Below are 25,899 nucleotides of genomic sequence, written 5' to 3' on the forward strand. Positions count from 1 at the left end.
CTGCTATGGTCTACACAAGAGCAGAGAAGGAAGAGTGGCAGCAAACTGGCTGTCATTCCCTGACTCTCAAGTTTATTTGTCTGTATTCCTAGATTATTCTGAAGCACCCCATTGTCTAGCCTCTGACACTGTCTGTGACTTTACAAGTTTCCTTTTTAACCAAGGAAATGGGACTTATGGGACTCAGGTGAATTCTCAGTTTTGGCCAGGTTCAGTCTGTTGAATCTGAGAGAAAGTCTGTCTTGATCAGTGATCAAGAAAACTGTTAAGAAACCAGTAAAATGAACTAAATAAGCCTAAGTCAGATTGCCTTTTTCTTCCAAGAGATGTCACATGTGTTTTACGTATCATCATGCATGAAACACCAGCACTTTGTGCTGCCAAGATGCGGGAAAAAATGTAATCTTTGAATTGTAAAGAATGTAATGAAAACTGAAGGGAAAAAAATGAAATGCAGTTGGAATTACTCAGTAGTTGAAATTAGTTGCAAGCTGAAATTAGTCAGTACAACAAAAATGTGCTCTAGAACAGCCTAAAGATATTTAAATATGTAAGTTTATAGTTTTAGAGCTATACATATATTTACAAGCAAAACTTGAAAAATGCCTTAGTTGTGGAACTTGTTACCTCAGAAGGTAGCTTGTTTTCTTTCTCATATATTCTGTTTATCTGAAGTTAAAACTATGTTCATTGTTTTGAGACAGATCCGTGGTGGGAAGCTGATGATCTCCAATACAAGGAAAAGCGATGCAGGAATGTACACCTGTGTTGGAACAAACATGGTGGGGGAGCGAGACAGCGACCCTGCAGAGCTGACTGTTTTTGGTAAAGACACTCTTGCTTTTATTACCTTCTCACCACAAATGCCACAGACTGGATTGACCTGGGTAGCTTATCAAAGTATAAGAAAAAACAAGGTTAGCAAAACACAGTAATATTGCTTAAGATGCATTTCATAGTTTCTGAAGAAGACCAGGTTTCAAAACCTGCAGTTGATAATATGAGTTAGAATGGCTCAGTATTTTCCTTTGAAGCACATGGTTTCAATCTGATTGCAGGTCCACAGTGATGTGCATACACTGGAGATGGTAATGCAGGACACAATGCTCTCCCACACAAAATTGCCAAAAGCAATTAAGCTATTTATACAGTTGATAATGCCAGTTTACCAGAGATTTGGACTAGCATTGCATTTTAAAATAATTCTGTATTCCTGTGGGGTTGCAAAATCAGAACTAGGAAAGCACAGAAGAGCTTAGTTGACCAGTAAATAGTCTTTGAAGAAAATTCCAAACTCAAATTTTGGTATTTATAAAGATACTTTTTTCATTTGTTTTTTTAGAGGGTATTAAACAGCTTCTCATCCTGTAAGCCAGGGCATCATTTCAGCTTTTGGTGATGCTGAATGAATCAAAAATTTAAAGGTTTCCGTGTGAAAGAGCCTCTAGACCTGACAGGCAAGGCAAGAAGTTGTTAGGAACATTCCCTCCGTAGTTAAGGTCCAGGGCAAGAACAGAGTAATAACCAAACCTAGAGCTGGATCCATCCTGCTGCAGCTGGACAAGAAGCAAAGCCACAAAATCCTGCTGTGGTACATCCTGTAGTCATAGTTTGGTAGCAATTAGTAAGAAGGTTCTGAGCAAACAAAGGAAAATCAGTAAGCCCACACTGCTAAAGAGAACACATACACACTGACAAAAGAGAAACTGTGTTAATGTTCCCTCCTGCTACACCTCTTTGATATCCTTGCTATACAATGCCAAAATTTCCAAACAAGACTGTTTGCAATTCCAGTAAGTCTTTTTAATAGAAATCCTAAGGTGCTTTCTAAAGCAGATGCTCCTATTTTTTTCACCTTCTGGCTGATATTGCAATCTCTGTTTACATGTATGTCCAATTTAACATTTTTTGTGTCCACTCTAAGAAAAACCCAACATGTGATGGGATTCACAAAGGGCAAAGAAAAGTTCCTGCTAGACAAGATCTGAACAAATTCTGCTAGACAAGTGACTGAATATTTGTTGCTTTCTAGCATTACAAGACTGTAAAGGCTTCCACTGCACTTACTTTTCTGTAGATTAATGAAAACACAACTTCTAAAGACAGAACTCCTATATCTTGGGAGGAAAAAATAAAAAAAAAAGGAAAAACAGAGGAAGGATCTCTATCAAATTATTATGTTCTTTGCAGCCAATGTATTGAAGTTGTGCCTTTATACAGATGTGCAAGAGACGTGACATATTTCCTTCATCAGTTTAAGTACTACTAATCTCTGGTAATACTCCCTGTGGATAATGAGCAGATTGCAGTCCTAAACTACAAAGCCCTAAGAAATCCTTAAGAAAATAATTTGTTAAAAAGCATTGAACTTCAGGAATGAAAACTGAAATGTTCATGTAATATCATACCCTGCCAAGGTATGAAACATATTATGCTTGTCTTGGTATGTAAAATAATACATACCAATTACAATATTCTGATTTTTTTTCAGGACATAGTCATAGCAATCAACGTGCAAAATACAGTCTAAAATTATTTGGCAAATAGTGAACAAAATGAACAATTAAAGAAAGGAGATATTTTTATTCTATGTAATTGTGCTAGACCACTAAAAGAAAATTGTATTTAAAATACCCTATCACAGTATCTTCCTATCGAAAATTTCCCTTCTATCTGGATATTCCCTTCCTACCTTCCTTTTTGCTGTACAAGAATAGTATGGAGGAAGCAGGTGCTCAGGTTATGCAGTTTGCCAAGATGTGCCCATTTCCTGGTTGCCAGCTGGCCCTGGAGCTCTGTCTTGGTGCATTGGGTTCCCTGTATAGATGTGTCCAGATTAGTCCTGGTCCACTCCAAACAGAAAGGAGCTGACTTGGCTTTGCTTTCCACCAGCACAGCAGTTGTATTCCACGCCTGGGCTCCAGGCAGCAGCTCATGTGTTGGTGGGTACATGCCCAGTGCACTGTAAACCTTTATCCAGGATGTTTCCAGGAAGCAGTGTTATCTACTGGACAATGCAATCAGTCTAAGCATACACAATAAATGCAATAAATCCAGCGACTCTGGGAAACATCAGATTCGCTGTGCATGTTCAAATTGGCTTCACTGATCACAGGCAAAACCAAGGATCATATGTTAAGTCCACAGCTGCCTTCTAGTATGACTCAGAGGTTTGAGGAACATGGGAATAGTGCAAATTTTGATGAAAAATATGCTAAAAATAGCGTAATACTTAGAAGCAATTCATGTGTCCAAACTTAACTGTTTTGAACATATTTGAAAATGGTCTTTGCAATAAAAATAAAGACAGCTAAGAGACTCAGAGAATATAATTAGGTGACTGCTAAGCCTAGAGCTGGTGCTGATTCTGGAGAGGAATGTATATTAATTAGCTGATTATTCATTTCTCTACTCATTTCCCAAATAGCAACCCTCCAAACCCTTTTCACAGCATGAATGTGGCCTTGGTAAATACACTATGTAGGAAAAGGAGGTGTTTCATGCTAGTTCTCAAACCAGTCCATGAACCAGCCACTTGTTACTTTTGGCTTCACAAGTTTTTGTCTAATACCTGAAGTAAACTTCTGCATGCGACTTGTGACAGCTCTCTGGCTCCCTGTACAGTAAATTTAGCTTGAGGCATTGCCTCTGGAAAAAGTGAGTCAGTGTGGTGGGAACTGCTGGCCTGAGGGGAACAGCATGGAAGCTTAGCCTAAAAGATTACACCTTTCCTGAGTTTAAAAACAGTAAAATGAAATGGGCAAGAAGCTTGGAAAGAAGTAGGGGAAGAAAATAACAGTTTCCCATGGGCAGAATATATCCACTTGGCTGGGTACCCATTCAATAACCTTTGCTGAGAGACAGCTGTGAATAATACATGTAGAACTTTCACCAAACAAGTGATTTTTTCTTTATTTTCCCCCAAGCTTGTCTGCTTGAAACCTTGTTTTCACCTTTTAGGCACTACTAACTGTATTCTGGTAGTGTCCATGCAGCTTTCATTGCTTTTGTTCCCAAGTCATGACTCTTCTACTAGCAGAAAATTGCCAAACTTTCCTAGTAAAATACCATAAAACAAACTGAGCATATAAGCAGTGCTACCCAAAATTGTCGCTGGGTTTTAATAGTTACAATGATGCACTACATTTTGTTAGTCTTTTCTTTCAAGCGCTATTGCTAGTTTTTGCCTTTATGAGGCTCCAAGGTGTAATCTTGGAGGAAAGCAAGAAAAAAGGGTCTGTGGTGGAGTCTGAGTTGTCCTGTAAAGGCAGTTAATAACATCAGTCTTAATGCTCACAAAAAGAAGCAGCATGGGACTTGATTATTATGAATGCATTATTCTAAAGGCCAATTTCAGAAGTGCAAGTGATCCAAATTAGGTTGCTTTGCCTGTGTTTGGGCTCATAGCCTTTGGCTGAACAGAATTAAAGCAAGATGCAAAACAGAAGCAGTTTAATTCCAATTTGTAAGAAAGCTTTGTTTGTAAATACATAACATGGAGCCAGAAATTAAATAAAGTAGGAATTACTCTTTAAGATAACCTTTATCATTTTGTCATGCTACTGCACTGTTCTGAGATAAGTTTTCAAGTTGTTTTAACTGTTTCACACTCTTTTTTTTTTTCCTTTGGACTTAAAATGATATGTTTGAAGAGCATGTACAAAGGTATATGTTGTATATTGATTCTAAAGCTCAGCGAAATCAATGAAAGCCTTAGTATATCAACTTCAAGAGGCTGCCATCAAACAGTGGAAAAAGATATATTTAGAAGAGCCTCAAAAGAATATAAAGCATAACTAAGAAGAGTACAAAAACGTCTTTAAAAGATATGTCATTTTGGACATATTAAAGATTGTTCTGGATTAATCTTTGATTTTAACTTTGGTACCTGAACCTTTTTTCAGCTAATAAGGTCCAGTGGGATGAAGAGGTACTTTTGTCTGATGCTTGAAGAAGTATTTGTGTTTGATGTTCTGTAGATATTGTTAGGTTGAACAAGAAGTGGTAGTTTCAGAAAGAGTATTCTATGATAACATGGCATTAGAGGAAAAAAACATGAAAATCCCTTAATGAAGACACTGTGCCCCTTTTTACTTCCTTGAGCTCTGCCTATGTGGAAGGCCTTAACAGAGTCTTGTCCACTGTATCCTGGAAATTAGTCCCAGAAGCTTTGCCCAGTCACATGGAAAAACCTACCCAAACCAGGTATACATTCACAGTTCAAGACAGAGAAATCAGCAGTGTGTGTTTTGTCCTTCAGGTGAAAGCTCCTCCTGGTTTTCTTCAAATCCTTTTATTTTCTGTTTGCAATCTACTTAAGGCAATTTGCAAAAAGCCAGTTTGGCTTTGCAATATTGGTTATCCACAGATACTGAGAAGTTGTAATAGGATAATGATGCTGCTGTGAAAAGGGGTGTGATTTAGTCTCCAAGGTCTGTGTGCAATGGTTAGTAAAACCTGACGTTAACGTGGTTGTAGATGTATATAAGAGGAGAAAACTACTAGCAATCGATAAAAGTAATTCTACTGCGTTTCACCTTGGGTGCTGCTTTCAGAGTACAAGTTTGCAATGCCTACACAAGTGCTTATTTCTCAAATAAAAAATGGAAAAGTGCCTAAAAAGAGGTGGTAGGAGAATGTCTTTAAATGTAAAGCCATCTGCTTTTGAAATATTTGGCCAACACAGGTAAATTTAGTGAGATCATAACATCCTGTCTTCTCCCACATCATCTTTTTTGGCAGAGAGCTTTACTTCATCCAAATCACATTGCATTTAATTAAATATGTGTGCTATTGACAGCATTCTGAAGTGAAACTTACTCCCAACCATCTAATGTTTCTTTTCTTTTTTTCCTATTTGCATCAGAACACTAAAGGGAAAAAAGATTTTATTTTTAACTATTGTCTATTAAATCCCTACCCAAAACCTTTTAATTTGTGTTTTAATACTCGTTCTAGAACACAAAAACATTTTTAGCAAAGAATGTCTTCTCTCCAACAAAGACAGAGAGAACAATTCTAAATCAGATTGAGGCTTTGCATTATGGAGACCATCAAATCCTTCACTCTAGCAGTTGCCTCAGCAGAGGAAATATATTAAGGTAGTTAGGATCATTTTAATTAGATTGAGGCCCCATGTATGGCTGTCTAACTTTTTGAGGAACAGAGAAAGGGCAATAAAACATCTGAAGGTCATCAGAGTCCCTCTAATAGACTGTGATACTCAGGCCAATTGTTAAATATGAGAAAAATTGAGTTCTGAGGTTAAATTGTGTCAGCACCCAAAGCAAGGAAAGCATTTTCCTGTTTCTGGTTAGGATTTGTAGGTTTCCTTGCAGTGTGTATTTGAGCTCTGCATCAGATTGTAAGTGTGTGTCCAGATTGCATTAAGAATCCCCTTTTGTAACTGCAAGCAGAGTTTATTCTGAAGTTATAAAGGTCACCCTAGTAATAGCATGACTTGGTGACATGACATATAACCATGACCTACTTTATAGTTCTCTTCAAAGATTTTTAATATTCATCAGAGAAAGTCTGGGAAGTAGGTACTTTATTTACTCTGTGAAAGCTTATAAAATAGCTATATTAAATTTTATATACATCTATGATTTTAATTTATCACACTTTTTTCTTGTTTCTCAAATATATTGTGTTCTGGATGCTGTTGACAGAATAACAGTGTTTAATTATACCACAAGGCTTAATTTATGAGCACACCATTTCAGAAGAAAAAAATTGAAAAATATTTTTTTGTCAAGATCAGCTCTAAAACTAAATTTGACCTGGCTGTGTGAAGAAACCTTCTTTATTTAGCATGCTTGGGCAAGCAGCACTCTGTCTCCTGAGAGATTAACATTGTAAGCAAGTTATGCAGGTGACTCAAATCCAGTTAATCTCATATAAAGAATGTTAATTGCATTGGCAATGGCATTCACTCTGATCACTTTATAGCTGTATAATTAGCTATTGGACACATTCAAGGGGTTTTCTGAGAGATACAAATACAGGAAACAACATGAGAGATAACTTGTTCTTTCCTGATTCATGCTGTGCAAAATGCAGAGATGATGCAGAAATGGAATGAGCAGTTACTGGTATTTGAATGTCCTTGCTATGGGATCTGTCCTTACATAACTATTTGTTTTCTAGCAACTTCTTAAATGTTTTTAAAAATACACAGTTTAAGAAGCTGATCTGAAACAAATGTGTATGTATGCTCCTAAATTGCCGTGTTGTGGAATCCAGTGATTTACCTAATTACCTTGGGACCATTTACTTTCTGGGTTCTCAACATGTGACAGAGATTTATTTTCTCATCTCCCATATAGAAGAATTTACAGCCACAAATAGTAATTTCATAAATATGCACACATTAATTTCTTAGCTGTTTGCATGCAGCTTTTATAAATGTGGTCTAAAATAATTTTTATATGCAGACCCAAGCCATTCTACACACACAAAGTTATTTAACTTCAATGTGGATGAACCAGGGCCTCTCAATCACCAACTGAAATGTAGATCTGGATCTAAATTTCTTAGTGTAGGACCATCTTTGAAAAACAAATACCAAAATGAAGAATCTATTGCATATGAGCTCAGAGCAGGAGTTGGCTTGAGCAGTTCTTAGGAGAGAAGTTGTGAATAAGATCCTGTTGCAAACCTGCAGAAAGTTTCACTAAGAAATTCTCTTCCAGATTCAAACAGTTACAGATGGACCCAATGCATTGCTTAGCATTAACATTAAAAAATAATAGTTTGGAGGGTTTTTTCACCTTGTCCAGTTTTAATTAGTTTGTCAAACTGAAAAAGGTTTTATCCAAAATGTTCCATACCTGATTGGAAACCTAATTCTAATTTATTTATTTTTAAACTTGCAGTTTTGAGGTAAAAGGGATAATTGGAGAGAACTGGGCAGGATTTGAAGGTGAGAAATGGAGAAAGCTGCTTGTCCTGAGAAATGAAGGTCCCATGCAATATTTCTGGGCTAAGAGAAGACAAATTGACTAAGGAAGCAGTAAGCAGCTGGATATGGCTTTTACACAGGGTTGAAATGCAGAATAATAAAAATTTCAATGCGTGGAAAGAGACTAGAACTGAATTTACTTGCCCAAACATTTCTGGAACCTGCAGGTCCTGGGCAAGATTAGGAATAGGACAAAAGCAATGGCTTGAGGAGAAGAATCTTTGCCTGTTAGACATGTTCTTATCTTTGTCATCTGGAAAAGTGCTGTAGATTCTTGAGCATGTCTATTCTGCTGCTGGCAAAATGTGTTTTCCCTTGCCAATAGGTCCCCCTGCTAGTATCATGGAATTCCTATGTGATGCTGTCACTGATTTACATAATTACTATCAGGTGGTTTTGTCTTATTTTCTGACTTGATATTCTGATTTATAAAAGTGGTGAACATTTTTTTGTCTGCAGCTGAATTCGATGGAAGCTGAGCTTTGAACACACAAAATTAATTCTTGATTCTCCTTCACCCCAGAAATGTTTGCATTTTTGTGGTTCAGGTTGGGCATAAAAATTTAGCAGATACTTTTTTCCTTGCTTTCTAAGCTTTCCATTGTGCCTCAGAGAGGAGCTATGAGAACAAGTGAGTTGCTTATGAAGCATTAAGATATGTGTAATAGAGGTCATGAGGAAATTAATAATTCTGCCTTTGAAGTGAAGTTTGAGTAATATGACAGGAGGCCACCCACTAAACAGTATAACTAAAGCAAAATATTAAACACCTGCTCATTAAATGAATACCAACAATCTGGAGATGTTTGGGGAAAAAATGGTGTGTTATCATATAATTGCAACCAGTCCCATAAGGCATAAACAGAAAGGAAGTGATTGAAAGGCATGCAGACAGCCTTCATTCTGGCAGTGAGGTGCTGCCTGCTTGATTTTGCAACCTTATTAATGTTCTCTAGTGGTTTTTAATTTTATTGTAATTTGCGTATAATAACCTGGATAACTAAACTATAAACTCAGCTCTGTAGTTACCAAGACAAACTGCCTGAGTCAGAATCTGGTATTGCTTGCATCTGTGTGAGTTTTGAGTAATTTTTTTAAGTGACATCATACCCTTAACTTGCTGGGAATGAAATGTGAAACATAGTGTGTAACCAGTTTTAAATGTCTTTATGATAAATCCTGAGTGGAAATACTGCTTCATATAAACCTAGTCTTATAATGGTTTCACTACTGTAAATAATTTATGACAATGAAATTGTGGTATGGCTGAGAGAACAGAACAAAATTTATGCAATCCAAAGGCAACTTGGAAACTAATCCCAGTGACATCCTTTCAAATGAAATTACCGGTACTTGGAGTTTGTACCAGTATAACTGAGATCAGATTGTGGCTCTGCATCTGGATTTTAAGCAGGCCTGTACAACATTATGGTGATTAATAATATTTGTAGCCATGCAAGCTAAAATATCAAGAGTAAACAGAAGTTATTATTCAGACCTTAATTTGGTTTTCCATGGTGAAGTCGGTGATGGGGCTCAGGGAAGCACCATCCTCTGCCCCACAGTCCACAATTGCCTACGATGTGTAACACAGAGTTTAAGTTTTTCTCCCAAGCATCAGGATACTGGTCATTACCAAAGGCAGGCTAACTCTATTGGCAGCTCATACATTGCAGGCAGGAGCTTTCAGATCAGGTTTTATGTGTGCAGCAGTGCAGAGTCACAGCATCCTCAGGAAAGGGCACAGCCTCAGAGGCTGCTCTGCTGTCCAGCAGGGCAGGTGGGCAGTCAGTCCTGGCACAGGCTGCCTTCTGGTGGCACTCCACTCTTCCTTGAGGGCCAGATGCGACAGCCCCAGCCTCTCCAGCCTGGCAACCCTCTTCCTGGCTCTTTATTCACATCATCAGTTCCACTTGTCTGAATTTGTGGAGCTCAGCCTCCTTTCTGTTTGGTGGATGGGTAAACAAAAAGATGCTGAAAAGTCAAAAAACGTTCATTTCAACCCACTGACTCACAGAGGAATTTTAATGTCTCTTTCAAGAGCGTCCCACGTTTCTCAGGCGACCGATCAACCAAGTGGTGCTGGAGGAGGAGGCCGTGGATTTCCGATGCCAGGTGCAGGGGGACCCCACACCCACAGTCCGATGGAAGAAAGATGATGCAGATTTACCCAGAGGAAGGTGAGCGCAACATGCACATTCCACACACTTTCAATTTTAGTTGTTGGCTAATGCTGGAATCCATCCCTACTACTTACAGTTTGTTCTTTCACATTATTTCCAAGATTTATTACTCCTATTGCTGGTCTTTGGCACTACTAACATGTTCTAGAGCCAGCTGGGCAGGGACACCCAGTCTGGGTGAATTGTCCAGATAATGGATTCCTGCGGAAGGAAGAAACGTGATTTGTAGGTGTTGCGAGCACATGGGTATTCACTGCTTTACTGGAAACAGTAAAGATGTTTGAGGAATGTATTAGTGATAGTAGCCTTCAGAATGATGTGTTGATACCAAGAGGGAGCAAACTTGGCAGGAGAGTTGCTCTGTTGCACTAGCACAATGGATTGGAAGAACAGTGCTCTGGTGGGCTTTGCTGGCTCCTTGGTCATGTCTACTTGGAGAGACACCTTCCTCTTGAGAAAACAAAATGCCAGACTAGCATAAGCATAAAGCAAAGTTGAAAGCTGAAACAGGCCCCTTGTGTTCAAGAAAGATTCATGTATTCTGGAACAAACAGAAAATTCCAGAGTGAGCAGGGGAAGAGAGACTGTCCTGCAAAAGAGTATTAAATTAATTTGGCTTCTTTCCGCTAACAGAACAACATTTGGTCCTCATTTTCTGGAACTCTTTCTCTTTTTGATGCTGAATCATTGTTACATTAAAAAATGTTAACACAGAAATAGGTCTGGGAACAGGAATTAAAACCCAGGTCTCAATAACCCAACAAATCCTTCTGGCCCTATGACTTTTAATTTCAGCAGCAGACAGGAATAGTGCCTCTTTTTTTTCCCACCCACCGTAGTTAATCTTTTCCATTAGTGGAATATACTGATGGAACAATATAGAATCTAGAAAAACCATTTCTGTGTAAGTAAGATACACATGTGTGTGTGTATATATATATATATATATAAATACTTTCAAATATTAATTTTCTTGCAATTTAAAACAAATTAAAAAGTGACATAGCTGTTTCGCTAATTATATTGACAGATGTGCACGCATGTAAGTCACAAAAGATTATTTTGAAGTGGAAATTTGGGTATCAGAATGGATTTTTTCTCTTCTCTTGCTAATTAACCAAATGTTGTACAGTAGTCCACATAAAATACATTGTGCTTCTGTGGTTTATTCTTGCTGTTGTGCTACTTCTGTTGTTTTAAATCATGGCTTCTTCTAGGTCTCATAAGCAGAAGTAATAGATGAAGAGCCAACAGTGTCTTTTATTAGGTTGTTTCCTTTTTAATGACTGTGTTCCTTCTTTTTGGTTTTAATCTTACTGTGAAAAACATGGTACTTTGTGCTTTGAGGTGAATTTTTCTGTTCATTCATGATGTGTTTTTGAAGAAGAAGAAATTTATCAGGAAGCATAGAAAGAGTTTTCACTGGGCTTTAACTAAAACTTCATGAGATACATTCTGATAATAATCAACTTCAGGCTCAGAAACTACTCACAGTGTTTTGCAGTGCTTTTACACTACTTTTCAATATTTCAATAATTGTGTTTTGTCATCTTAAACCAGAAAATGAGGGTATGTCTCCATTTATGTCTGTTGCCCAGAGCATCAGAGGGCTGGGTAAGGAAGGGGCAAAGTTGCAGGACCTCACTCTGGAGACCACCTTGGGTAATACAGAACTACACGGCCCCTGCAGCAGGTTTCTAAGACCTCAGCCACATGGGTTGTGCTCATCTAGTAGAGTCCAACATCTGCACTTTAGAAGAAAATACCTCTGGTGATCAGCATTATATGTTTTATTTTTCAAAAATATTTCATTTGTGTAGCAAAATATGTGAACAAAGTCTTTGCTCTCCAAAAAGTGGAAATTTCCAAACCATGCTGCATGATGCTTAATCAAAGAAGATTAACTTGGCACATCTAAAACAAAAGCTGTTGGGGTTTTTTGTGGGTTTTTTAATACCAGCAAAGAAATTTTCTCAGGTATAGTCTGAAGGAATAGGTGGATGAGAAAATTATAATATAGCAATTTTATAAATTAAGAAGAGAATGTCAAGGTTTTTCATCCTTGATGCAGTTGAAAGTGTGATTTTTTTTTTAATTTATTTTTTGAGGGGTTGGGGTTGAGGTAAAAGAGAAATTGTCCTACAGCTTCTAAGCACCTATACTTTAAGTATTTTAACATCTACATTGAAATATAGAGCCCTCAAGGAATTCCCTTTGTTATTCTTCCTACATGCATAAACACTTCTTCTGAACAGATCTATGCAGCTATTTGTCTTAAAACTTTCAATATCAATTTCCTGTTTCTACAGCTGACAACGTTCTTTGCACATCTGTCAGTTTTCATTTTTTCAATCATTTCCTTTTGGCTTCATCCCTAGATTATGACCGTTGTAGTAGCTACCTGTTTCAACAATTACTGCAAATTTTTATATGTCTGTTGTGGGTTTAACTTTCAAAATTCTCTAGCTCAGTATCAGCAAAGTGGAACAAGCTGAATTTTGGCATGCATTTTCTTTCTGTAATTTGCTCCTGGTGAATGCCAGAATCAGTAGTAGTGGATCTGTAATCTTTCTGAAATCCTTCTCTTTTTCCACCTCACTTACTTTTAGGTTTTTTGGCGTTATATTTAAAAGCAAACAGAAAATAATCACAGTATTTTCTGGTGACAAATTTAAATAGCATTGCTGCACTGATTGGTGTGTTGAGTAACAATTGGAAAATAATTTCAGACTGTTAGAGTTTAAATTATAAACATCCCTGAGGAACAGCAAGCACCTCCAGTTGCAATTGGATTAAATTTAACCCCCCCCCCCCCCCAATTTCTAAAGAATTCATGTTAGAAAGCATCACTGTTTATAAAAAATAATTTGTCCATTTGTTTAAAAGCCCGTGTAAGTTAACCAGAAATATGGAACAAACCATGCTTTAAAACTGAGAACAGATAATTTCTTCTGAAGGTGCAAAACTTCATTCCAAATTTTAGATGTTTTGAATTGATCTAAAAGAACTTTGATAGTCTGTATTTTGAATTTAAAACCTTAAAGTAGTTTTTTGAGTGGAAGCTTTTAAAATGCCTGGGAAACATTGGTCTCACTAGCAGTCAAAGGAAGTTACTTGTCCAACATGCTGTAGACCTGACTTGAGATTTCAGACTGTGCCATAAATATCCTGGAGCTCTTCTGCATATGGCTGGACTGAATTAAGAAAATTATAAATACCAGGTGGAAACAGTGTTGTGACTTATGAATGATGACCATTTTCATACATCTGTTTCATCATTAAGATAATGAATTAATTATATTGTTCTGTCTTTCAAGTTCTTCTTAGTGCTTAAACTGATCCCAGCAAATGAATAACTTGCTGTTTTAAATGTTGATACTGCACCAACAGGGTGAAACAACATACAGTGTGAAATCAGGGATGTGTAAAGCCTTTTCCCAGAAGCTATCCATTTCAAACCAGTGACCCAAGACTGAAATGAACTGTAAATCAAAGGTAGAGGCGTGTGGTGTATATTTTATTTTAATTGCTCTAAAAATTCAGCATCACACCATAGTCTCCACAGTACACAAAGGCTGGGGAATAGTTAATCAAGTGTGACTCATGTCAAACTACTGGAGGTGAACAGAATATTGTGGGGTCACCAGTCCTATGCTTTTGGCTGAAATATGAGGTTCACTATTTCATGAACAGAGTTTCTTTTCATTTTCAGTGACACAAGGAAATGGCACAAAGATTGTACTAAAGTGACTTAGACAATTGTGGCCATGCATAATGATTAAGACCTATTGGAAATGAAATAAAAATTGTCTTTATGCATTGAAGTCTTTTCCCAGACACGTGTATGGGTATCTTTCCCTTTGATGTCTTCTTGGCAGAAATAGAGATTATACTTTCCTGCTGAGGAGCTGATGGTCTCCTGTGTGGTGGGAAACTCAATATGGCCTGGATCAACTTTTGATTCATCTACTTTTTAGTCCTGGTAACAGGAAGAAAGTGATATTATTTGAGAGCCTCCAGTATGAGAGTGGCATATCTGTGACTAGCAATTTAATAAAATTTGAATAAGATTTGCACAATGTTTCATGTCTTCAGATTTTCTAACGAAGTCGAAGAGAGCAGCTGCATGGTCTGTAATTACATAGCATGTAATAAGAACTTTTTTTTTAGGAAGTGAAGAGATTTTCAATTACAAGTCAAAATTTATGACACACTATAATAACTGTTTAAACCTTTTATACAGAAGAAGCTAGCAGTGCCAGCTCTTTGGGAGAGTGAGGTTAGCTCAGCAAATGTATTTTTCAGTTGCCTTAAAAATGACTGAGTAGCAATCACATAGGCTTTTTTTTTTTTGCATTCCAATCCAGAACAGCTGTTTTAGCTCAGTAAATACATCTTTAATGAAATTACAACCTGCTTTTTTAAGTTGCACTCAGAGGCACTGTCTGATTAGATAGCTATTGTACTAGAGATGAAAAGTGGTAACTGCACCAGCAGTAAGAGGTATTTGTTTTATGCATCGCCCACACAGTGGGACTGTAGGCAGAAAAACCAAGAGTGATGCTTCAGAATGACACTAGTGTATAGTTTAACAAGGTATATTGCTAAGTGTTAAGAGATTGTAGGTTATTAAATGAAACAGAGTGGTGACACACAGCAGTGGAAATCATAAACAGCACAGTAAGTTTTCTGATTTGCTGAAGATTAGCAATATTCATTATAAATTATTTGGGAAAGAGCATTCCTAAATCATAGAGTTAAATTATCCTAAGATGTGTGTTAGCTGCAACGACACAAGTCTGTGTAGGTGTTAGTTTTGCTGTGTTTTTAAAACTGGATGCTTTGTGCCTGAAAAATGATTGGATATGCATAGTCTGGGCAGAAATATTGGCATATTTCTGATAGTACTTACTGAAAAAGCACACCTGTAATTTCTGTGCTTTCCTCCATGGCTCCTTGTGAGCTCAAAACTCAGAGTAAAACATGAAATTTCAAAAATATCTTACTGTCTTCCAAATGTAAACCTTTAAAATGGTTTTAAAAGCAATGACAGAAAACCTTATCCTAATGAATCTCAGGGAAGCTGGATTCTTTAAGAGGACATCCAGAAAGGCCCTGAGAGCCAGTGAAGTTCTGCATTTGTTTTTCTTCACTGTGATGAGTTGACCCTGGCTGGATGCCAAGTGTCCACCAAAGCCTTTTTATTATTCAGCTGAACAGAGGAGAGAAAATATATTGAAAGCTCATGGGTCAGGATAAGAATAGGGGGAGATCACTCTCCAGTTACTGTCCAGGGCAAAACAGAATTGACTGGGACAAAAATTAGTTCAATTTATTATCAACCAAAACAGAGTAGGATAACGAGAAATAGAACCAAATCTTAAAAGCACATTCCCCCACCTTCTTTCCAGGCTGCAAGGGCGCAGCTGCCTCACCATGGGCTGCACCACAGGCTGCAGGGGAACCTCAGCTCTGGTGCCTGGAGCCACCTGTTCCGACTCCTTCTGCACCGACTTTGGTATCTGCAGAATTGTTGATCTCTTGTGAGAGCTTTGGTAGGAACTTTGCATCTAACCAGGGTTGAACCCACCATATTTATGACCACTGGATGAGGATCTGTAAGCAAGAAGGATGGTAATTTTTATGACTAAACAACAGTGCTACATAATTCTATTTATAGTCTGTGGATGGAATAGTGAGGTATTTAACTACAGCCCCCTCTAGATACCACCAAGGGGAGAATGACCTTTCAATGAAATATGAGTTAATAACACTGCAGTGCTGTGTGCTTTGTTCGAGTTAATATCTGTGCCAATTGTAACAAAATGCAGTCTAATGTGTATTGAAAATTAATTAAAGAGTGTGTTTTAGTAGTGTAATGGATATAATTTTGGTTACATCAGCAAATTTCTGCTGCAATTAATAACAATTAATGGTTTTAAATAAAGTGTTGGGGGAAAAGGATGTTTTTCATATTAGCCATATCACACATATTATTATATGTCACCCCTGGTTTGATCCTGCATGATTTGCATGTCCATCTTTTTTTTTTTTTCTTCTTTTTTTCCCCTGAGCTAAAGCATTAAGGAGAGATTAAGCCCCTTTATGAGGAGCACAGGGGAGAAGATTGGATGCTCTTAATAGCTTGTCAAAAGGAGACAGTGAAAGAAAGAGGTTTAATATGCTATTTGTATCCTTCTATACATCTGGAGGCAGTAGAGTCAGTTTGCAGAGGGTGTTGTTACCATGGGTAATGCAGCACGTGACTGGCATAGAGGAAGCTGCACTGCAACTTGCAGAGTCCATGGAGCCCAAGTGAATGCAGGCAGATTTCAGCAAAGTTCAGTGAAATAATCTTTTTAGCTGTTATTTTGAACCATTTGAGGAAACTTCTGTAAAGGCAGATACGTCATTTAGAGATACAGAGGTGGTGAGGGGTAAAATGGATGCAGGGATTGGGTAATTTTTGTATATATAGCATCAAGGTGATGTACACCAGTTCTTGTGGGGTGCTCCTTCTGCTGCTCTTTTTGGTTGATTATCCCTTTTCTCTTACTGGTATTTTGCCTGTCATTTATCCCTTCCTGCTCTGTAAGTGGAAAAATATTCTTTACAGTTCTATGAGAAATACATGGCCAAGTGAATGTGTAAATAAGAGTATTGTTTTTACATTTTATATCCCTCAAACTTGACATTGAGTAAAGTCCTATAATTGCATCGTCCCACAGTTACCCTAGAAGTCTGTAATTTAACTCATTAGTTACCTGCCATTCCATTTGTCTGAAATAATAAATGCTGTGAGCAAAAGTGTTAGATATGTGACTCTGCTAGACTGATCAGGAGAGAAATGGTTAATAACATTGACATTTAAATTGGCTTCATGTTAAGTGTCAGTTCTCACCACAGAGCTGAAGAAGAGCTATTGTTTCAGGCAGTCTGTTTGCAGATTCATGAAAACAGTCTCCAGTTGCTTACATAAGGGTCAAGGTTGAAAAAATAGCTTTACAACTCCATGGACAGGAGCCATAAAAGAATTGTATCAACTAACACTCCTGCCTGCATGTTTTCCCTTTATGCTATGGGAACCATTGGTCATCTATGAAGTGAGCACTGACAATGCACTCCAAATAGTGTTTTCACAGGACAACGTTTGTTTTGTTGGTTTTGTTTTTTAATCTCTCTCATTTAACATCCTAAAGTAGTTAAATTTCAAGGAATTAATGAAGTCACTAGCAGAGTTCAGAAAGGAAATTTAATGACAGAGTAGCCTCAAATTTGGGCTTCTCTGAATCTTTCACTCAAAGAACGCTGCAGTAAAAAAGTAGTCTTGCAGGAAGGGGACACAAAAAAATTGTAGAATTTCCATCAAAATAATTATTCTAGTGCTTAATCTTTCTTTAGTATCAGAAAAACAGAGTATATATTAAGTAAAAAAATTAATAATCACATAGTTTATACACTATATTTATAAATTTTAGAATATTTAGGTAGCCTTCTTTCTCAAAAAGCTCAGTTAAAGCTCACTATGATCAATTCGTCAACAATTAAAATTATAGAAAAAATAAGTAAAGATAATTAACTATGCAGTTTTTCTATAAAACCCTCAGGAGAGCAGGGAGATGGAAGCTGGCAGTCATATTCAAGGGGAAGTAAGATTCAAGAGCTCTGACCATTGGTGCTACTGGGATGGCTGGCCTGCAGGGATTTGTTCTGCTTTAACACATTCCATCCCTGCATGGGATACTAAAGTTGTCATCCCACTTAAAATCAAATAAACTTACACTGTCAGTGAAAACCCTTCAGTGGTAAAGTTTTAACCCTGAGATTTTTTTAAAGTTTCTGTTGATAAGTCCTATGTTGATAATTGCTTAACATTAGCAAAACATCTTTTTTAAGAATATGACTTCTGGCTCAACTGCAATGCTGAAGCACTTTCATTAAAGCATTAACATGACTTCATCTTTAATTACCACTTCAAGGTTGGTTACTGATTCAAAATACTGATTAGAAAATACTTCAGTTCTCTGACAAGTCTATAGAAATCATTCATCGTGCTAAAGGCAAATAGTAATAGATAGGCAAACACAAATTCTGTTTATTTCAAACTACCGATCATCTGTGTGTTCATGTTAAAAAAGATGCATCAAGCCAAGTTCAGTGAGTCCAAGATGCTGGTCTGGGCTAAGATCTTCTCACTTTGTTCCAGCCCTTGCAATATTATTTTTTCAAAACCAGAATGGACAAAATCAGATACCTCTGAGAATCAAGGGTACTCTTCTGATGGATGAATTTATGACATAGGCATTAATAATACAAATCTCCCCAAGTGCCTGACAAATGTGTCTCATCTATGAGGGAAAGGACTACTGCTGGTGATGGGAGGATAGGTCTCCATGCCAAGTCATTACATGGTCTCTTAGCTCATACTACCACCGACGCTCCAGTTTCTATAATGTGGGGCTCTGTCTGAAACTAAAATCAAATCAGGAGCCCATTTTGGGTAATTATCGTGTGGTAATTCCTCGTGAGTACACTTCTCTGTGCAGAGATGTAGAGGTAAAAGATGGAGCCTGCATAAGTTTAGATAGGTTTTACTGAGTCATTGATTCTCAAACATATGTTTTGTTCTGTACTTCTGTTTGTTTCCAAATTATTTCCAAGAGCATCAAGAAACAGACTCACTTTAATTTCTTGGTTTTCTTTTGAGTGCTTGGCTCCTGATTTTGTGAGGCACTAGTCATGTGCAGTCACACCTGTCTGTTTGCATGTAAGAGCAATGCTGTGGAGTATAATGCTTCCAGAGAATTTGGAAAACACTACTTTCTTGGACAGAGATATGGTTTCATAATGTTGGCCCAGTAACTGCAGCAGTTGTACACATATTTGATGAGATTTAGGCCATTTTATTAAATGCCTTGGTTTAAAACAGAGAGTAATGTGGATTTGTGTTTTATATTATCAAAAGTGAGAGTGTCTACTCCAACAGTTAGAAGATGCTGATCAGAGCCCATAAGACGTTCTGGACTAAAGCAGAACCTGCTGTCAGCATGCTTTAATTAAAATCAAAATAGTCAATAGTAGCCTATGCCATATAGCTCTTTCTCTGGTTTGTTGTATGGAATAAGACCAGTGAATTCTTTAATACCACTGCTTGCCTATATACCTCACAGGAAGAAATTCAAGGTAATGTCACATATTCTACCTTGCTCTGGCATGGATGGCACAGCCAAAAGGTAAATGGGAATCCAGACATGTAGGTGTGCGTGGTAACAATCCTGTCAGTGCCCTGGGGATTGCTCCCTGGTAGCTCAATCTATCATAGATGTAGGCAGTGTCGTGGAGACACCCAGCAGCAACCAGCCTTGATTTCAGGGGCACAACACAGGAACTGAGAACAGTGCACACAAACAAACACATTCATGCTCTCTCTGTTGCTGGTTCAGGTTTACTAGGGAAAGAAAACCAGAGACTCTCTTATCTTCCCCCTAGAAAGCTATCACTCACATAGATTTGGGTTTCTTTCTTTTTCCATTTGTCAACGCATGGGAAGAGAGTGAAAAACACTCCATTTGTGTAAGGCAGCTGCGAGTAGGGCATTGCCTGTGGGACTGGAGGCTCTCCCTTCCACTCCTGGATCACACAAAGCTGAAGCAGGTAACGAGCTCACACTTCTGATCTCACTGCATCTTCCCTCTGGCTCCTTCCATCTGGCACAGAGTCTTGGAGCCAGTGAAAAGCTGTGGCACTATGCTGGGAGCTGAAGTGCCAGCACCACAAAAGAGAAGTGGAGACAGAAGCTTAAGCCTCCTTAACTGCCTCCTGTTTACTCTGGTTTTGGCCAGTAGCATCTCTCTATTTGGCCTCCCTAATCATCCATGTTGTGAGTAATCTTGAAGCTTTGTGCGTGTTTTGCAAAACAGTCTGGCAGACAGGCAAAAGGAAATTGAGCAAAGTGATTTTTGTGCCATTCCTCCTCCCCGCACCTGCAAAAAGAAAACCTACAATGCATACATACACAGATTCTATTATTTTTATTTATCTTATTTATTTACAGTAATGTTTTAGAATAAATAGGTGCCTGGTATAAAAGGATTGAAAATTTTCGAGGCCAGTGGCATCAGTTTGCAACAGTTAAGATGTGACTTTTTCCTCTTGCAAGCTATCTTTAGGAGGAAATAAGACTTTCTGAGTTGGATTTGTTGAATTTAGTAATGAATTCTGTGAAGTTTAAAATGCACTGCTAAAGCAAGTACATCCTTGTATTAACAGTTAGGCCTACTTAGATATTTAGAAATGTAATGACTCCAGCTGCACACATGTTTTTGCTGGCTGTGTATTTTAAAGGAAAAAGAGGTGCATATATTTTTATGCATAGCCGCTTGCACATTGTTGAAAATCTGAAAACTAGAGGTTCTGTGAAACACTCTGGAAAATGTATATCAAATGCAAAAAAAAAAGAAAAAACATATTGCTGAATCAGTCTAAGTTCAGTAAATTTTTTTTCTGGTTTTTTATTTGAATACCATGGAAGTTTGGTGGCTGAGGATGAACAGAGACACTTTTCAATGTGAGAGGAAAAATTATAACTGTGACAAAATCAGTTCAAGTTTATTCTTAGATGCTTAAGTCAATACATGAATTCAACCTCAGTACATTAATTTGTGACACTTAAAAGAGTTAATGTGTTTTGTTTTATTTGTTATTTAGTTGAGCAGATGGTAATGGTTTTGACACAATTCATTTTTTTAAATTTTTCTTCTTTTCTTTTCTTGAAAAAGACAAGGCTCTTTTTCCCACTTTGTCACAGCTGGTTACCAATCAATCTCAATTCACGGTACAGTGATGATAGCACATGTTGTTCAGGGGCCAAATCTGATTGGGTTGCATTTTCAGCAGTGTTTCATATCAAAAAAAATTGTGTCTGTATGGCAGTGACTGTCAGCACACTATTGTACAACTGTCATTAATCAAAACTAGCAACAATGAATGCATTCATATGTGCCAGAGACTGCCAGATTTCACTCAAAATCACCCAATTTCTATTAGAATTTCCTCACCAGCAGTGTTTTCTCATCTGCCTCTTGTTTCTCTTTCTTCCTTGCCAGTCCCCTGCCAGCCCCTTTCTTTTAGAGTAATTAAAGGCAGACCTGTTCTGTTACTTGTACAACAGAAATTATGTAACGTGGTGCCCAAAAGTGGCTTCTTTGTATCTGACACAGACTGACTGGCTGTTTCAAAGACCTTTCCCAGCTCAGTCTGATGGCTGAAGTCTAAACTGAATTGAATGGGGAAGCACCTCTGAATGTTTAACAAAGATATGTACTTAAAATCAATTTGATGGCCATAAATATGTGAAACTGGTATCTGACGCCCCATGGTCTTAAACTGAATGTTAGCAATAATTGGCTAGGAGTCAGCAGTACTTGGGCAATATGTCACAAGTTGTTTCTTGACACTGCACATGTTTTGAAGACATTGACTTCTTAGTGCACTGGCAACATTAAAGAATGATTTAATCACTGTGCTCTTGTTTTCTGTCATTCCACTGTCAGTCTGTGAGCCTGGTAACCTCTCTCCATGATCGGTAGTAGCAGAGAGAGAGGCCCTGATCCTCATTCCCAAGTGTTCAGTAGCACTAATCCAGGTGAGAGTGAACTTCCACAGAAACTCAGGTGAAAATATGTTGCTATGGGAATACGAGACTGTGGGACAGAGAGGAGACAAGACACTCTTCAAGGCTGCACAGATGGATGTTTGTGAAAATGAACAGATATTCAGTCTTCACTCCTGGTGTCTTCATGGTCCCTTTCTTGCACAAGCTTCTTGTGCTGCTGTGGATCAGGCTAAAAGCCAGTTTTCTTCCTGCCTGCTTCATCTGTCAAAGCTCTTCACCGAACCGTGGTGACTTCTGGGGACAGTGCGGGTGGAACAGATGACTGAGGGGCAGCGTATCAATACCTCAGGACAGCAGATGGTTGTAATGTCCCATGGGTCCATCTGTGTATGAATCTAATTGCTAGATGGCACATTCTGTCAGGGTGGTCCAGAAAACCAGTATGGCCTCATCAGAGAAGCAGCCTGGGAGAGCTGAACCTGTCCTTGAAGTAATTGATAACTGGACCGTGAGAGCGACATGTTTACGCCACCCTCCATTTCACGACCCGAGTGGGAGATGATGGCTACCCCCTTGTCCTGCGTCCTGGCATGCCATGCAGCTGGCTCCTGCCCCCAGCAGCCCTTGCACAATTTGCATGATTGGCAGGTGCAAGCATAAAGGCTGCCCAAGCCTCCAAGGCAGCTGCCTGGCATGGTGGCACTGGCACATCGGGGACAGGGGGAAAGAGGGGCGAGTCAGCTGCAGCCAAGGGCAGACTGAGGGCCCTGTCCCAGCCCTCCTGCGCTTCAGTTCAAGCAGCCCTTCAGTCACACACCGTCCTGCTGCCTGTCTGTTTTTCTCTCGACAGCAGTAAGTGAACCACAGGGATGTTATTTGTACTATTTAAGAAAAAATAATACATTTATGGAATAAAGGACTAATTGTTGCCCAGGTTTATACCTCTGATTCCTATATCCAATTCATATTTATTTTGCAACTGATCTTAGTTTTCTCATCTTACAGGAGCTGAATACAAATTTAAATTTTTAGACTCCTAGGGCTGGCCTCATGTCAAGAAAATAAGCATTTTCTCCTGTCTGCAACTCTGCAGTCACCAAGGACAAGTAACTGCTCCATCAGTGTGGTATACTGTTGTCATATTCTTGAGATTTTCAAGGGGGAAAATTTACTTTTTCTCTTTTACATAAACAGTGATTTCTATTTGCCATTAACTAATGCACCACAGCATGCAAAATGACATAATTTGTGAGCAGTCTAGAAGAAATGTTCCTCAGCTGCACGTGGCTGTTGAATGCATTGCAGTAGATCTGTAGGGCTCCTAAAAATGCATATTAAGTTTTCTGGCATCATAACTTCCCCCTTGCTTCTGTAATGGAATTATGGTGGCAAAAAATTATCCCTACAAGTTTCTGAAGTTTGCCATGGCATCTCCTTATTCTTTCCCTTGACATCTCTCTTATTCATTTTGTAAATCTGAGGTACTGCATTTACATATAATTAATTGTAACTCCTGAGAAAACAGGTAATATGTGTGTTTATGTTAACTCTTGAGAGAATGCTTAACCTCAATTTGGTCTTTTTAAAAATTATTTCTTGCTAATTAATACAGTGAACTTAATGAATATAGAATAAAGTTGTAGTGAGTGTGAAAAGATGTCTTGACTGCTCTTTATTCTTAGAATTGCTGTTAATGCTCTAATTGATATTGTGAATTTTAATTAGACCTAACAGAACCCTTAAATGCTTTAATATATAGGACCCTTTGAGTTAAGATGTTTTAAAGTCCTTTAGCACACAGTGATCTCTTTACAAATCTATACTAAAGGAACCAATAACAATTTATATTATGTACAAAAAAGTTTATGTTTCACATTCCCAAAGTATTTAAAAATGCTCACAGAGCCTGACAATATTCCTCTAAATAATTGCATTTCATTCTTATTCATCAAAACTTTTAAGGGTGCTCTTCTCTATGATTTGCATATGTTTGCTGAACGTACCTGTAAAGTCTTAATAACAAAGAGAAGGTAAACTAGTGCTTTTGAATTCATGTCATGAGTATGTATACAGTGAGAAATAGTATTGTCTTCTCCTGAAGTCTTGATCTTTCTTTAATTCTATGTTCGTATTTCACTGTTTGGTACATGAGAATCTGAAGCCAAGTTTAGATTCAAGGTGAGTTTATGTATCATGGGCTTTTTATGTCAAGAAGAAATGTTGTTTGAAATAATTTTATAAGAGAGTATTTCAAGATTAAAATGGCCATACTGAAATTCAGGGTTTTCCTGATTTGGAAACAAAATTCATTTCAAACAAAATTCATTTCATGAAGTCTCCTGTGAACTTTAATGAGCTTTGGGTAAGAGCCTAAAGTAGTTTGTTAAGCATGACTTGGGCAGGATAATAACAATTTAACTGAAAATATTTTTCTGGGTACAAGTGCTCTAAATGCCATGAGAATGAATGTTCACTGCATGTTGAAGTACTTAGTACTAATTCGCATTTTATACATCCTCATAGTTTTAGAATTATTTCAACGTCAGAAACAAAGAAATGGACAAAGCACAACTGAATTGTTTCTAGTGTCTTTTAAGAAAGAGAAAATGTTATTGTCTACCCTTAATGAATTGTTTTGTGGTATTTCTGTGAAATTGATAAATCTGCTTTAATGTGCCTCTTCAATAAATGTCACATTCCAGAGATTGAATATATTTTTTATTGTTTGCAATGGGGTAGTGTGAATCCTACCAACGCGCTCACAGTTCCCTAAGGAATTGCTGCTGTAGGGAAATCTGTATACAAAAAGAAATTTCCAAATCAGCAAAAGGTAAAATGTGTGGCTCACATGGTTTAAAGGCATGATAAACCTGAGCTGTCATGTATCGACAACTGCTGTCTGATAGCTTAATTTTATCTTATTGCTCTCGATCAAGGACAAAGTGACTGATATTATTAATAAAGGTCTAATACTGAGTGAACATAGCAATACTAATTTTATGTAAAGTTTCTAACTAATACAGAGTGCAATAAAAATGTCATGAAGATTAATGTTGGGTGGAATTATCTAATGCCAGATAATAATTTATCTTCCAAAGTTGGCTCCGAGATAGATTCAAACTGGCATATTCCAGGTGGTAGTTTTTGTTCCTTTCTGTTGTCTATAAAAAGAGTTTTCATCCTTTTTCTGTAACGCAGGTATGACATCAAAGATGACTACACTTTGCGCATCAAGAAAGCCATGAGCACGGATGAAGGAACCTACACTTGTATTGCTGAGAATAGAGTTGGAAAAGTGGAAGCCTCTGCTACCCTCACTGTGAGAGGTGAGTGTTCCCATGGAGGGAGGGCCTGTGTCCTATATGGATAACTTGCTTTCTGATGACATGGGCAACATCCCACCCTGGCATTGTTTGGGTTTCACAAACCCTTTGCAATTGCAGGTGCTGCACTGATTTAGAGCCTAGGTGAAATCCTGGTCCTGTTGGTATCTCAGGCAAAATTTTAATTGTCTTCAATAGGATAGGATCTAGAAATTGTTCCAATGTGGTTTTATTGAAGAACAGATGCATAGAGACATTAGTATGGGAGTCATCAGTTTGGGCTATTCACATCTCTTCCTCTAAGAGGAAAAAAAAATTGTACCTATATTAATGACAAACATAATGCTGATAATATTATTATGTGATTAGCTCTGCTATAATTAAACTGTCTACCATTACCCTTTAACTGCAAGATAAACTATAGCCAAAGGAAACAGAAAATCCTAATTAAATTTTGTAAGTATTGCAAGGTAAAGACTAACATATTCCCTCCTAAAATGTTTGTGGTTTCTAGTATCTACTCAGTGTTTATGTGCTGCTCTTTGGTTTGGCAAGGAGGCTTTAAGGCTGGTAGAATAATAAGGTGACAAAATATCTTTTGTGACAGTAGATATAGACATGCTACAGATTATGGTGACAGAAAAAGTTTGTAGGCTAATATTTCCATATGAGTAAATAGAATATAATAGTTATTGCTACATTCCAAAAGATAAGCAGCAATTTGGCACAATGGATATCATGCAGACACTATTTCACAGTTTAGTGGTGCATGCTGACGGTTTTCAGTAGAGCTGTGAAAGGTTAATAAAAACATTT

At 37.7% G+C, this 25,899-nt stretch overlaps 1 protein-coding gene across 15 annotated transcripts in view; it reads left to right on the plus strand.

Moving 5' to 3' along the window:
* ROBO2 (roundabout guidance receptor 2) overlaps positions 1 to 25,899 on the plus strand; it is a 444,791-nt gene that overhangs the window by 296,311 nt on the left and 122,581 nt on the right. For 14 of the 15 annotated variants that reach the window (XM_071563317.1, XM_071563336.1, XM_071563371.1 and 11 more), the window contains exons 4-6: positions 705 to 825; positions 10,005 to 10,143; positions 24,959 to 25,086. The exons of the other annotated variant lie outside the window; for it this stretch is intronic. In XM_071563317.1, the coding sequence (XP_071419418.1) occupies positions 705 to 825; positions 10,005 to 10,143; positions 24,959 to 25,086 (388 nt within the window). The remainder of the gene's footprint in view (positions 1 to 704; positions 826 to 10,004; positions 10,144 to 24,958; positions 25,087 to 25,899) is intronic. 15 annotated transcript variants of the gene reach the window in all.

This window comes from Pithys albifrons, chromosome 1 (assembly GCF_047495875.1).
Source record: "Pithys albifrons albifrons isolate INPA30051 chromosome 1, PitAlb_v1, whole genome shotgun sequence".
Lineage (NCBI taxonomy): Eukaryota > Metazoa > Chordata > Aves > Passeriformes > Thamnophilidae > Pithys > Pithys albifrons.